The 16,044-nt window shown below is 41.8% G+C and overlaps 1 protein-coding gene across 1 annotated transcript; it reads left to right on the top strand.

Annotated features, from left to right (window-relative positions):
- The first annotated feature begins 6,499 nt into the window (after positions 1 to 6,499).
- LOC109121963 (uncharacterized) lies at positions 6,500 to 7,356 on the top strand. The gene is made up of 2 exons (XM_019217856.2): positions 6,500 to 6,953; positions 7,274 to 7,356. The coding sequence occupies exons 1-2, from the start codon at positions 6,500 to 6,502 to the stop codon at positions 7,306 to 7,308; spliced, it is 489 nt and encodes a 162-aa protein (XP_019073401.2). The 3' UTR covers positions 7,309 to 7,356.
- The last annotated feature ends 8,688 nt before the right edge of the window (positions 7,357 to 16,044 follow it).

The raw sequence follows: 16,044 nt of genomic DNA, 5'->3' as shown, positions 1-16,044 counted from the left end.
TTAAAACCTCTAAAAAATATGAGATTCCAACTTCCTTGACCAAAATTTGGGTCTCACACTTCATTAACCGTTGCATTCCTATGGACTGCCAAAGCAAATAATTGGGGAAAGTTTTGGGACAACGTTGCATTGCCACACCAACAATTAGTCCAGAACTTGACTTTAGTCCCTTTACCCACTTTAAACTCAATGTTATCCCAACACCAGTTTGTCTCCTTCAAAATCTTCTTCCAAACCCCCACTCCAAACGTCCCACGAGCCTCATTAGTCCTCCACCCAAAGCCCTCTTGGCCATACTTCACCAAAATTACCTTCTTCCAAAGATTGTCATTTTCATTGGCAAATCTCCAGATCCATTTGCCCAGCAAGGCCTTGTTCAAAAGAACAAGCTTCCTTATGCCTAGACCACCCTTCTCCTTTTGAGCACACACCATCTCCTAGTTGATTAAGTGGACTTTCCTTTCCAAGCTTTCCCTTCCCCAAAGGAAGTCTCTTTGTAATTTTTCTAGCCTTCTTGCAACAATCTTGGGCATTCGAAAGAGGGACAATCGGTAAAGAGGCATGTTGGCCACCGTGCTCTTAATGAGGGTGATTCTCCTGCCTTTGGAAATATATTGTCTTTTCCAAAGAGCTAATCTTCTCCTCATTCTCTCTTCCACCCCATCCCACATAGAAGGAGCCTTGTGATAGGCTCCTAAGGGCACCCCCAAGTAAACAGTGGGCAGGGACCCCACTCTACACCCTAGCTCCACTGCCATTTCTTCAATCTCTTCCACCTCACCAACTGGAATTAATTCGCTTTTAGCCAAGTTGATTCTTAAGCTGGACGCAGCCTCAAACCAAGCCAAAATCCAACTTAAAAAGGTTAAATGCTCTTTCTTTGCTTCGCATAATATGATTATATCATCGACAAAAAGTAAGTGGGAGACAATCATCTCCATCCTTCAATTCCCTCGAATTCTGTAGCCTAGAATGAAACCCTCATCAGCAGCCCTTCTTATGAGTGCACTTAGCACTTTTGTCCCCAAAACAAAAAGGTAAGGAAATAGAGGATCTCCTTGACGCAGCTTCTTGGAACTCGAGAAAAAGCCCGCCGGCACCCCATTAACCAAAACAGAGAATTTGGTAGTTGAAATGCAATGCCAAATCCACTCCATCCACCAAGACCCAAATCCCATCTTAAGCAAAACCCTCATAAGAAAATTCCAATTGATGTTGTCATAGGCTTTTTCAATGTCCAATTTACATGTCAACCCTTTCTCTTTTCGTTTTTGCTAGGAGTCGATCACCTCATTAGCTATAAGCGAAGCATCCAAAATCTGTCTGCCCCTCACAAAATCATTTTGATCCACATAAACCACATTTCCTAAGACCTTCTTCAGCCTATTTGCTAGCACATTGGCCAAAAGCTTAAACAGTCTCCCTAGAAGGCTTATGGGTCGGAAATCCTCAAGGTCCTCAGCACCACCTTTCTTTGGAATAAGGACTAGGAAAGTGGTATTAAGGCTTTTGGCAAAAGAGCTTTGATCATAAAACTCCTTAAACAACTCCAAAATCTCCTCATTCACAAAGTCCCAACAAGCTTGCCAAAAAGTTACTGTGAATCCATCCGGGCCTAGAGCTTTATTACCATTCATTTCCATCAAGGCAGAATGAATTTCTTCCTCAGAGAAAGTCAGTTCCAAACTTTCAGCTTCTTAGGAACTTAGACGTTCAAGATGCAGCTCCTCAATGTCAGCTCTCCAACCTGGCTTTTTTGATAGCAGTTGCTGAAAAGCATTAACAACCTGTAGACCCCCGTTGTGGCTCACTTTTTGGCACCTTTACAGGATATATTTCTTTGCAGGTGGAGGGCTCTCAAGAAGCCACATGTCGATTCCTGGTTGGTTGTTGTGGAATCAGGTTAGTGGGTTGAGAAGGCAATGGAAAAGTGACACCTGTAAAGGGAGATTCAGAAGAGAGCGTATTCTGTTATTCAGTGCAGGAGGCTGTTAAGCAGATGGTGGTGCTTTTGTGGTTTTTTTTTTTGGGAAGAGATTTTTGAGAAGACTATTTCTTTTAACTTGGAAAAAAAGTTTGAGAGACAAGGGAGCAGACTGGTTTTCTGAGACGAGAGTTTGAGAGGAAAGTCGGGGGAGGTGAGATATTTTTGAAGAGTCACAGGGGGATTTTTTTCATTTTCTTAGGGGAGCAAGTTGGATATTCAGAGTTACAGAGAGGGAGAGGGAGAGAGCAAGATTGCCGGGGCAAAGAAAGTTCAACTAGATTTTCTTGGAAGGGAAAACTGGTCAGAGATAGGAGGAAACACGCAGAGGAATCATCTTGAAAGAAGACTACTCAGGTATTATTTCTATAAGCTACTAATCCTTTGGTGTTCATGCCATTTTTATTGTGTTTTTTGACTCTTATGAGATTCTATTCTGATATCAGAGTTTGCTCACACTCATGTTGTGTTTGATTTCTAATCTATTTTTTGGGTGTTGCCTTGAGTTTTTTTTTTCTTTTGTGAGTTGTTGGCCATCACGATATGATCTCTCTTTGAAACTTACTTGGAACCCATTTTGGATCACCCCTGCATTTAAGTTCATTGACTGATAAATGAAATGAGGCTTGTATGGGTTCGTTTTGCTCCTATTATTGGTGCTCTGTTTTGGCTGTTTTCCCCTGTTCTTGGTACCTCGCCCATGGTGCGTGTCAGTTTTCTCACCTCTGCCTGAGGGAGTAAGGAATGTGTTCTCCGTCTGAGGAGCTGCCTAAACTCAACCAAGGGATGTGAGGAGTCGACTTCAGGATTTGGCACAAGATGTCCCGAATTTGATGATCTTACTGTTGAAGCGACTCTCTTTGCTGACAATCTGGTATTGTAAGCCTCAGAGTTCTTGTTGTGGAAATGAAAGCCAATTGAAGGGAATATGACAGTGTCTTCAAGGGGTTTGAATCTCATCAATCTGATGGTGTATCGGCAACGACTATGACCTTAAAAGGAATTAACGACATGATCCTCTCCTTTGACTGCAATGACCATAGAGCCAATACATTTACTGCAGTATGCCCCTGTTTCCCTGCAAGGATGGGGTGGTTGCTTGACTGGGATGCACTTATGGGCGCTTTGAATCCTCAAACAAAGTGTGTACTACAGAGGTCTTGCTGATATTCATGGTGCCGCAATTTAAGCATAGATGGAGACAATAAGAGCAATAAAGATGATCAAGATGCAAAATCCAAACTGCTTGGTCACGGTGGATATTTGCTATGGAAAAGAAAAATAGATAAAAGCAACAACAACTCGTTTCTCTGCACCAGGGCTTGGGATGGATTGTGGTTCAACCCTAGGGGATATTGTGCAAACTTTCTTTCAGAGGTTGTTCATTTCACCGCAAATGGCTGGGGAGGCAATGAAGGGGAGCTTTTTGATTGTGGAGGTCATGACTTCTAAAGGTTTTAAGGTTTTGGCCACCTCCTAGAGCACCACGACATGATACAGTACAACTTGGAACCTGAGAGCGTCTTCTTGCTTTCTGTGAAGCTTATAAAGAAGCTCCCCAGTAGGTTCATTCACCAGACCAGTCGTGGGTTCCACTCCTGGATATACATATCTGAGGTTATCTTTGCTGATGGAACCTCCATTGATGGAAGTACATGTGAGCCCTCATGTGATGGGTTGCTGAGGGAGCCATTTGCTGCGTTCTGCCAGGGTGGTAGCCACTGCACACAATGAGGATTGGTTATAGGAGAGCTTTTGAAGTCCATATAATGTCTCTACTTTCTTTTGAAGTTACCGTCTTTACCAATCTCACTAGAGGATCAATTGAATACCGCACTACAATGTGGGAACTTGAAGAACTCGGTTTGTAACTCACCGGTTTATAAATGAAGCTGCTACCTGGCTCCACAGAATCATGGGTGCACCCCCTTGCTCCGGTTCACATCAGATCCACCGACCCTTTGCCTCATCTCTAGTATGCCATGCATGGCCACCTTTTGGTGAGCCACTCTTGAAACCCACATCTCATCCCATACCCCCATGCATATCACCATCCTCCAATACCCAACTTACCCATTTTTCTTACCACCTTTCTCTCTACACCACTTACCCATTTTTCAAATGTCCTTTAAACCCATTCCCTCAACTTTTGCATGGCCATACATGGCCACACTAACATCCATTACGCATTCCTCCAACCACTTACATTCCATTACACACCGTTCGTACCTATCATAATTGTCACCCACAGTTTATCCCACATAAACTCACCAATTCGTTATACCCATTACCATATTCATCCCTTTATCTTTCTTACCAACCTAACTCATATGTCTCACTAGTCTTCATCACTCTCAATCCGTATCTTTCGTACCTACTTGTTTCTACATTTCTTCCCCACAAATTCCTATCCCTCATACCCACGGGGTTGGATCACCATTACATCCTCATTCCATTCAGTTTATCATCTTCCCCACCATATTACCCACCTTGCTCTTATTTTATTTCTTTCACCTTCCATACACATAAAGTCCTACTGTGCATGGCTACCCTCGATCTCACTAACTCCAATAACCTCATCTCATCCTCCACCTTTATTTCTGTTGAATCCTCCTACAAGACACTCTCTTCAGCCGCTCGTCAGAAGTGTTTTCTTTCCTCTAAAATATGAGAGGAAGTCTTTGGAATGATGCCGATTCATTGTATGCTATTCACTTGCGCTCATAGGATCACCTGAGATTGAAAGGTCGTGGGTGTCAGTGATGAAAACGACCATGCCATTAATCGGATAATTGAAAGCGTATTGTAGGACACTGATTTCTGGGCAATAAATATAGATTATCAAGCTTTGTTACGTTTTGCTGCTCCGAACACGCCTTAGCATGCAGAATTTTTGACTCGTGGATTAGATAGCGACGTGGTAAATACGCTGAGTGTTAGAGAGATTTTGAGATCTCTGAAGTACTTAATCCCATGCTCTTCTTTCGTATTTCCACTCATCAGCAATCCCGTTCCTCCGAGCTGCAACCTTACCAAGTTTTGGGATCTCCAATCATAGCACGCCAGGTCGTCTGATTTAGATATCTCCTTTGATTGCATCGTTGGCAAGTTCATCATTTTCATTCGAATCACTAATCTCTCCCATATAATCCTTACTTATGTCCGTCCTAATGTCTTTCATCCGATGGTTCATTCATGGGTCCAACGTCTAGAGCTCAAGTCATGGGTTTAGTTCCATTGGATGGTATTTGTCGAAGACATAGAGATGACGATAGAGACTTGTCACACTACTTTTATTCGGCTCCACGAGATGCGGCGTCTTCAAAGGAGTTTTCTCTTTGTTTGATTTGTCCAAATGGGAACATTGGTGAGATGATGAACAGGGATTTTCAGTGCAACTTTTTGAAAAGCTGAATGAGCCTGAGGTTATATACCTTGAGGCGAGGAAGCTCGTAGCTGATAGAAAGGTGTTGGAAATCAAGCCAGCATCCTCTGTTTACTTCCCTAATTAGTGTAATGTACAGCCTTTATTATAATTGATTTAGGAATAATTCTAGCAAGGTAGTTTATTCACTTTCCATGTAAGAGTAGTTTATTTACTTTCCATGTAAGAGTAGTTTATTTAATTCCCATGTAAGAGTTTATTCACTTTCCATGTAAGGGAAATTCCATTCCGGAATTGTCTCATATCCGTAGGCTATTTATTTATGCTTTCATTCATTGTAAAGGAATGTATCACAGAATGAATTGAGGTGTTCCTCCATATTTTGTCTTCAAATTCCTTCATATTTTTCTTCAAATTCTTCATGGTATCAGAGCAGGTTTAATCCTGTCTCATCGTCTTCATCTTTAGTCAGTTTTTACTCAATTCTATTCTTCTAATTTATGCCTAAATACGGTCCAGCCTTTGGAATGGCTACCAACTCATCATCCTCTACTTCTGATATCATCATCTCATCGTCTTCATCCTCTCATCAGATGGAAACCTCTCATCTTCCAATCACAACCCATAAACTGAATGGGCAAAATTATTTGCAATGGTCTCAGTCCATATTAATGTTTATACGGGGAAAGGAGAAAGATGACTACATCACCGGAGCTTCGGCGGCACCAGAAACCACAGCATCAACCTACAAAAAGTGGATAGCAGAAAATAATATGGTCATGTCCTGGCTAGTCAACTCTATGACCGCTGACATTGGTGAAAATTTTCTGTCATTTGATACTGCCAAAGAAATCTGGGACACTGCAAAAGAAACTTTCTCAGACAAGGAAAACACATCTGAAATCATCCAGATTGAAGGCATCCTCAACGATTTGCGTCAAGGAAACCTTACAGTAACTGAATATTTCAATACTCTTACTCGTCTATGGCGTCAACTTGATACGTTTGAGGTTCATAACTGGAATTGTGTTACAGATGGTTTTTTGTATAAAAAGATTGTCGAAGGGAAACATGTGTTTAAATTTTTGTTAGGTTTGAACAAAAATCTTGATGAAATTAGAGGAAGAATCATGGGAGTAAAACCCCTACCTAGCCTCAGAGAGGCATTCTCTGAAGTCCGTCGCGAAGAAAGTCGGAAAAATCTCATGATGGGATCCCATCAACAACTGAATATGGCAGAAAGCTCGGCTCTTAAGACTCAATTCGCTCCTTTTGACAACCGTCAAAAAATTAAAGGAGGTAGACCTTGGTGTGATCATTGCAGAAAGCCGGGACACTCAAGAGAAACTTGCTGGAAGATTCATGGAAAGCTAGTAGATTGGAAGCCATGTCAACCACTTGAGAAAGAAGGACGAGGCAATCATGTGGCTACCGATGAACAATCACCACAACCTGAAGCTAGCCCTTTTAATAAGGAGCAAATGGAGATGCTTCAGAAACTACTGTCTCCTCTTTTGTCAGTACAGTCACAAACTGGCTCATCTTCCAACCAGGTCATTGGTTCCGGAACCTTGGCTCACAAAGGTAATTTTTTGAGTGCCTTCACTGCTGGTAAGAAACGTAAAAAACCTTGGATAGTGGACTCAGGAGCATCTGATCATATGACGGGAGATGCGACAATTTTTGATACATATAGCTCATGTCCAAATAATTTAACAGTCCGAATAGCAGATGGTTCACTATCAAAGGTTGCCGGAACAGGTTCAGTTGTGCTATCAAGGGATCTTACTCTCAACTCTGTTCTCCTTGTTCCTAACTTGGACTGTAATCTATTGTCAATTAGTAAACTCACTAAGGAAAAGAGGTGTATTACTAATTTTTCCTCCACTCACTGTGAATTTCAGGATTTGGATTCGGGGAAGACGATTGGCAATGCTGAGGAATGCTCTGGACTCTACATCCTTAAGGAGCGCCACGATCCACAAGAACAACCTCAAATGACAGTTGGTAGTAATTCTTTTTCGGTTTCATGTCAAAATAACGATAGTGCAATTAGGTTGTGGCACTATCGCTTAGGTCATTCAAATGTTATGTATCTCAAGTATTTATTTCCTTCATTATTTAATAAAAATCCACAATCCTTTGAGTGTGAAATCTGTCAATTATCAAAGCAAGTCCAGTCTCATTTTCCCATTCAACCCTATAAAGAGTCTAGTCCATTCTCAATGATTCATAGCGATATCTGGGGTCCGTCAAGAATAAAAAATGTAACTGGTACTAGGTGGTTTGTCTCATTCATAGATGATCACACTAGATTAACTTGGGTATTCCTCATGAAAGAAAAATCTGAAAGGAGTCAAATTTTCAAAAATTTTAAAAATATGATTCAGACCCAATTCCAGTCAAAAATACAAATTCTAAAGTCTGATAATGCTAGGGATTATTTCAACTCCATTCTAGGAGAATTTCTAGCACAAGAAGGGATAGTTCACTTAAGTTCATGTGTTGATACCCCACAACAAAACAGAATCGCTGAAAGGAAAAATAGGCATTTGTTAGAGGTGGCTAGATCACTAATGTTCTCCATGAATGTTCCAAAATTATTCTGGGGGCAAGCTGTCCTTACGGCAGCCTACCTCATCAATAGGATGCCGTCTAGGGTACTAAAATTCCAAACACCTTGTCAAACTCTCCTAAAATCCTTTCTGACTACTCGTCTCATCTCCACCGTCCCACCCAAAATTTTCGGGTGCTCTGTCTTTGTTCATATCAATCAACAACATAGAAGTAAACTTGATCCTAGGTCACTCAAGTGCATCTTTCTTGGGTATTCTTCAAATCAAAAAGGGTATAAGTGTTACTCTCCGGTCACAAGAAAATTCTACAATTCAATGGATGTCACCTTTTTTGAAACCCAGCCTTACTATCCCAAAAACGATATTCAGGGGGAGAATTCAACTCAGGAATATCAATTTTGGGATCTTGAGTCATTCAGTGAGTCACCCATCACCACTGAAAATCACATTCCTCCAGAGTCATTTAATCAACCCGAGTCCATTGTTGACTTGTGGGATAAGGAGCACATCCAAGAGGAAACGGAGGAAAGAGCACTTTCTCAACAAACCCATGAGGCAGAACCGGGTCCTAATCCAAGCAAACTTCCAGGTAACAACGCTCCTGATGGTACTGTTGATTCCGAGTTAGAAAATGATATTCTTAATATGCCCATAGCTTGGAGGAAAGGAGTTAGATCATGCACTCAGCATCCCATTGGAAATTTTATTTCTTATGATAAGCTATCACCTACGTTTCGTGCATTCACTTCTAGCATCACAGAGATACAAGTTCCTCAGAATATTCATGAAGCTTTCAAGTATCCTAAGTGGAAGGCGGCAGTCGATGAGGAAGTTCGGGCGCTGGAAAAGAATGGTACGTGAGAAATTACTGACCTCCCAAGAGGTAAGAAACCAGTTGGGTGTAAGTGGATTTTCACAGTAAAGTACAAGGCAGATGGTAATGTGGACAGGTATAAGGCTCGGTTGGTCGCCAAAGGATTCACCCAATCCTATGGCATTGACTATCAAGAAACTTTTGCTCCAGTTGCCAAGCTCAATACTGTTCGTGTACTTTTATCCTTGGCAGCTAATCTCGATTGGTCACTTCACCAACTTGATGTGAAGAATGCATTCCTCAATGGTGACTTAGAGGAAGAAGTTTACATGGACATTCCTGCTGGACTTGAGACGACATCAAATTTCAACAAGGTTTGCAGACTCCGAAAATCCTTGTATGGTCTCAAACAATCTCCCAGGGCCTGGTTTGAACGGTTCACTAAGGTAGTGAAAAGGTACGGATTCGTTCAATGTCAATCCGATCACACATTATTCGTGAAACACTTCCCAGAAGGGAAACTGGCAATTATCATTGTATATGTGGACGACATAATTTTGACAGGTGATCATGAAGAGAAAATTGACTTACTTAAAAAATTACTGACAAAGGAATTTGAGATCAAGGATCTTGGAAACCTCAAGTACTTTCTCGGAATGGAGATTGCTAGGTCAAAGAAAGGTATAGCAGTCTCACAACGCAAATACGTTCTGGACTTATTGAATGAAACAGGAATGCTAGGATGCAAGCCGGCAGAAACGCCTATGGGTTCAACTGTCAAACTGGAAGAAAGTGATGGAAGTGCGCCAGTTGATAAAGGAAGATATCAACGTCTTGTGGGGAAACTCATCTATCTTTCTCATACAAGGCCAGACATCGGCTTCTCCGTTAGTGTGGTAAGTCAATTCATGAATAATCCAACCAAAAAACACATGACTGCTGTGATCAGAATATTGAGATACCTCAAGATGACACCGGGAAAGGGCCTCTTCTTTCAAAGAACAACAAAGAAAGAGATTGAAATTTTTTCAGATGCAGATTGGGCAGGTTCAGTGACTGATCGGAGATCAACTTCAGGCTATTGTTCATTTGTCTGGGGGAACTTGGTTACATGGCGAAGCAAGAAACAGTCAGTGGTAGCCCGTAGCAGTGCTGAGGCAGAATTTCGTGCTATGGCACAAGGTATCTGCGAGGGAATCTGGTTGAACAGGCTGTTAGAAGAATTACGGGTTCCATTGAAGCATCCCATGGTGTTATACTGCGACAATCAAGCTGCCATCAGTATCGCTAAGAATCCGGTTCATCATGATCGAACTAAGCACGTGGAGATAGATCGACACTTTATCAAGGAAAAGATTGAAGAAGGAGTTTTCAAAGTCAGCTACACTCCGACAAACTGTCAAACGGCTGACATTCTCACAAAAGCTCTTACTCGAGTTAACTTCGAAGATCTGACAGAAAAACTTGGAATGATCAACATCTACAACGCGGCTTGAGGGGGAGTGTTGGAAATCAAGCCAACATCCTCTGTTTACTTCCCTAATTAGTGTAATGTACAGCCTTTATTATAATTGATTTAGGAATAATTCTAGCAAGGTAGTTTATTCACTTTCCATGTAAGAGTAGTTTATTCACTTTCTATGTAAGAGTAGTTTATTTACTTTCCATGTAAGAGTAGTTTATTTAATTCCCATGTAAGAGTTTATTCACTTTCCATGTAAGGGAAATTCCATTCCGGAATTGTCTCATATCCGTAGGCTATTTATTTATGCTTTCATTCATTGTAAAGGAATGTATCACAGAATGAATTGAGGTGTTCCTCCATATTTTGTCTTCAAATTCCTTCATATTTTTCTTCAAATTCTTCAAAAGGTGACAATTTTAGGTGCGGAATGAAGAGAATAAGAGTTTCAATTTGATTCGCGTTGTGCAAATACGAGAGTTGATATGCTTCCAGCACTGTCAAGAGATTACCTGGAAAAAGGGTTATTTTGGAATGGGTTCAAATGTGTACTTGGTCGAAATCCTCTCGAGGTTGAATAGGTCCATGAAGAGGATGATGTGTGTATACAGACTGAGGAAGAAATAAAATATTGTAAATTGATTGTTGTGTATGTTGGCCTGGAGAGAGGTGAAACAATTGACGAACAATTTGAAATGTTAAATCTCAAAGGAGTTGGAGGAGTAACCCACTGTTTGTTCAAGAGTGTAATCTCACTCAAGTCTCTACCTACTGGACCTGTTAATTCGTTAGGGCCTATATCCGCTTCAAGTTTAAGGTCAAGCTTGTAGACTTAGGCAACAGCAGAGGGTCCTCCACCAGTTTCGAAACGTTATTTTTGTGTCACAAAATTGCAGCACAAGGTCGATACATTGAGAAAGCGCGTTCATGAATCCAATGCCAATTATGTGATAGCTTATATGAATCACACTAAGCAGCTGAAGTATGCTATCCTCAAACTAGAGGCTCATGAGATGAAAGCAGCAAAGTTACTTGGGGATCTCGATAAGTTTGCCAGATTAACAACTTTGAAGAAATTCTAGAATGAGGAAGTAAGGGTTCTAGTGACAAATGAGCTTTCTGCCAGGGGTTTGGATATGTTCGAATGTGGACATGTGGTTAATCTGTACTTACCCACAAACTCAATTCACTATGCACATTGAGCTGGCAAGACAGGTAAACTTGGCAGGAAGGTACTCTAGTGAGCATATGTAAGGGGTCAGAAGTGTTTGTTGTAAAGAAACTGCAGAGGCAGCTTGGGGCTCTTATTCTGGCTTATGAGTTGGCAGAGGGCAAGCTTGTTGTAGCCATAGATGAGAAGGAAACACTGCATGGTGGCAAAGCTTGAATCATCAAAGGAATATACTGGTGGTGCATGGTATGTGGAGAGGAACCTATGCATGACCCATTTTGGGCCACGTGCCATTTTTTTTTTCATTTCACAATTTTTTAATTTTGAAAATATATTTTGACTTTTCCATTTTTCATCCTTAGCATTTTTTCTTACTTTCTAAAAATCCATTTTTCCAATAAAATATTTGCTGCCATTTTCTTCGGTATGTAATTTTCATAACTTCCATGTTTCTAAAATGTTTTAAAATAAGCGTGAATTTAATCCCGTAATTCTGAATATTGGAGTTATTAGAATTAATTCATGCAAAATAAAATGGGGTTTGGTGGGGGCCTAACATCAAATAAATTTTCATTAAAATAAAAATGAATTTGAATGAAATGTCATGCGTGCTACTGGTGGTTTTTCCTCTTGTTTGGTGATATGAGTGACATATTTTATGTTTATTATTATGCACTAACCCCATTTTATGATAGCGCGTTGCCGTTTGCTGATCAGGTATGCATCTTTTCTCACTCTGACCATCATCCATATATGTTTTGGCTTTCAATATGTGATTATGTCGGTATTCATTGCTTTTCTTGTCGATTGCCATGTCAGCTTCATTTTAGTAGAGACCCGTTTTTAGGGACTTAGAGGGGTGCTACGGTCTTTACCGTACTTTCCCGATAAATAACCTGACCCCCGAGCCTTGATCCGATTTTTCACAGATCACATTTTCCAAAATAAGGAGTCACATTTAGGATTTTCTTTCTTATTTTGTTTACCATTTTAAAAATAAAACAAAAATAAGTGGCGACTCCAAGTCATTTTCTAATAAATAAAATCATTTTCAAATAAATATCGAGCTCGCCATCGAGTAGAAGCTCATGAGCCGGAATGCGGGGTCCACACAACCCCTTCCCTCACTTCCTGCTCCTTAGTCAACCACACACCGTTAATCTTAATTCTATCTAAAGAATTATTTTTTCGGTGGGCGTTTGCCATCCGGTGAAAGAAGCCTGTGTTCCTATCCCCTTCCTTTAACTAAAGCTTCCTTGACAATTATCTCTAATGGGTTTCTTCCAGTAAAACCCACTTTTTATAGTTATCCTTAGCTTCTTTTTTCAGCTTTGTTTCTCTTTCAAATAGGCTCCTCTCACTTTCCACTCCATCCCAGTACTCGACTTGTTGCAGAGCTGAGTTTTTATTGACTTCCAGTCTTCCAAACACGTCCCTATTCCAATATTTGATTTTTCGCTTCATCTCCTTCATCTTAGTAGTCAGTCTAAAGTTGACACTGCCTCTCACCACAGTCCCTTGCTACTATCCCCGAAGGAGGTCCTTAAAGCCTTCAATTTTAAGCCACATATTTTCAAACCTAAACGGGGAGGGGCCCTGCCTTAACCCACCACCCTCCAACAAAATGGGAAAATGGTCTGAAGTGGGTCTAGGTAGTTTGCTTGGACTACCCCACTGAATTGGTCAAGCCAATTCTGGGTCACTAAGAATCTATCTAGTCTAGCCCAGGACTGATTATTCCGACCCCCATTCCAAGTAAGCAATCCCCCTTGCAAAAAAAGGTCAACTAGCCCTAGCTCGTCAACAATCTGGGCAAACCTTCTCATTGCACCAGTTAGCCTTCCTTGCCTACTCCTTTCCCTTCGGGAGAGAATAACATTGAAGTCACTCCCTAAACACTAGGGATCATCCCAAATGCCTCTGATCGCCCCTAACTCCTCCCACAAACATTCCATTTCCTCTCTAGAGAACGGCCCGTACACTCCTGTGAACATCCAAACACGCCCATCTTCAACATTCTTGAGTCTACTGGAAATTGAGAAATGACCCACCTCCAATTCAAGCATATCCAACGTCCTTTTATCCCAACAAATCAAAATCCCTCCCGCAGAGCTAGAAGCATCTAAGGCACCCCAATTTAGAAACCTTCTAGTGCCCAAACTCCTCACCACACCCTCTAACATTGCCTGAATTTTTGTCTCTTGGAAACAGAACAAATCCGCCCTCTGACTTCTAATGAGGGCCTTAATCACCTTTCTTTTGGAGCTATCATTAGCTCCACGAACGTTTCATCTCAATAGCCTTAACTTCATTGGACTTTCGTGATCTGACACCCTCTTCTTTGCATATCGCATTTCTGCTTTTTCCTCCCCTCATAGTTAATTGTGCACTCTAGTCTTTTTAGTTCCCTTTTGAATTTAGATTTCTCCAAAAGAGTTTTGCTATGAATTTTTTCCCTTCTCTTTTTTATTTTAATCAAAAAGTCCAGAATATCTTTCTCCAATCCCTCTGTCTAAAATCCCAGAAATTGCTGAACCTTGCCAGATTACTTTCCTCCCAATTGACCTTCTCCTAGCCTTTTTCTTCTTGTGGCTTAATTTGAACTGAGCTCAACTCCGCTCTTCTTTCTTTATTGCTACCATTATTCAATTCCAACAACTCCCAACGAGTAACGGTCCCACCCTCTATAAACCCCGGAGCATTGATCATGCATAACGGGGTTTCTTCCTGGACTGTCTCACAAACGACCCTAGAAAAGTCGTAATACTCCTCCACTGGAGTCGGATCAGAAAAAAAGAGAGGGAAGAAGAGAATCCAGAAACCAAAATTCCTTTAGGATCAAGAGCATTCTCATACCTCAAGGCTTCCTCAATTAAGGCATGGTCAGTCCTCGATCTTTCCTCAATTTTGGAGCTCTTTTTCTATTTGCTTTCGCAAGCCATCCTTTACCCAGAAATTAGTGAATTATGAGTCTCATATCCTCCAATTTGTTGGGCCAGACATAACTAAGGAATAGGCCACACCTAATTGGGCGCTGCCCTCAAGTAGAGGTTGGGTCGGGCCTCGACTTTCCTCTGGCCCAAGTGAAGGTGTTGGTCTCCTTTACATTGGCCCACCCAGAGTCCTTCAGAGACATTGACCCATTATTAAACGAGCCAGCCCCATTCGAAATCAAGACTGGGCTAGGCCCATTGAGCCCAATTGTCGGATTAAGGCTTTGTGGGTCATTTACTAGGCCTGGCTTAGAGGGCCCACCCAAAGACTGCATGCCTCCAAGGGGCCTGCCCGCTGACCCGTAATAGCTTCGAATAAGATCCGAAGGACGCCCCGACCCGCTCTCTGCTCCCACTTCCTGTTGACAGACTGTAGCAGAGTCTCTAGCCTAGTGTTGCCCTCCTCCTCCATCACATGCTTGCTAGCGCGTGCAGAGACCTCACCCCCAACCTCTTTTTTTGATCCGATTTTCTTCCCGCCTTTGCTGGATAGAAAAATCCTCATTGACGGCCTCACTTCCCACCAAAGGGTTAGAGAATAGCATACCTCTTCAACCCAGATTTTCACCATGTTAGAAAGATCCTCCCTGTTTGTCTTCACTAGAATTTGGGCCCATTGTAAGTCCTCCAACTTCTTCATGTGGGAGTTGACTGCTAAGAAGCCCTCGCACTCCTCCCTTATCCTTCTCAAGATGGCCGGATCCCATAATGTAACGGGTAATCCCACAATTCTCACCCAGGCCTCACTTTTTTTTCTTTCTTTCCACCAAACACCCCGTCTCAGGGCTCCATCTCTCCAGGCGTAGAAGATGCTCCCCAACCGAGATTTTTCCATAGTTAAGAGCTTTCTTAGCTTTTGCTAACAACTCAAACTCCAGCAACACCTTACCCTTTTCCAATTTTGCCAATCCTAGTTTACCTTTCAGCCCCCAAATTTTTTCCATTTGGTCTCCAACCTTTTCAAGTCGTCACCTTTAGCTGAGCTAGGGTTCCAAGCCCAACAAGGCAATGGACCAATTTGTTCAAGTTTCTGCTCAAATCCTTCTCTCTAACCTCCACCCTAACCACTACTCTGCCTTTACTCCTCGGCAGCTGGACCACTTTCGCAAAAGTTTACACCAAGTTAGGTTTCAACAAGATTGCCTCATCCTACTAGCTTTCTATCCTTCCAGTGGTTACACCCAAGCTCTGTAAGGTCTCTGCCATTGAAGACCAGCCACCCTTTACTCCTCTGCCTTTCGGGATGAAGATGTTGTAGCTTTTCTTCTCCAGGTCCACAATGCCTAACCGGAGAAAGCACCCCCCTTGTTCTCATCACGCACCAGCGAGTAGGACCTCCCGTTTTCCTTCCATCTTCTTTCCCATTTCCCAGTTCTCGTATCTTTTATGCAGAGTAACAGACATTCCAAAAAAAACCCTAGGCTCTTCGGTCCCAGCTTGACCCACGAAGAAATCCTTCTCTTCCTTTCCACAATAATGGCTTGCAGTTTACCTTTCTTATCTTGTACTTCGATCTCGAAAGTCTTCGACTCCACTTCGAAGCTACTCCCCTTCAAGCTTTTTCGGGACCCCGAGCAAAAAATGATTTCTACACCCTCGCTCACACGCAGATTCTATCGCTTTCCTCCATCATTCTCGCTCTCTCTCTTTCTTTCTCTC

The sequence above is a fragment of the Vitis vinifera genome, chromosome 18 (genome assembly GCF_030704535.1).
Source record: "Vitis vinifera cultivar Pinot Noir 40024 chromosome 18, ASM3070453v1".
Taxonomy (NCBI): domain Eukaryota; kingdom Viridiplantae; phylum Streptophyta; class Magnoliopsida; order Vitales; family Vitaceae; genus Vitis; species Vitis vinifera.
This window is presented reverse-complemented; position numbering and strand designations above follow the sequence as displayed.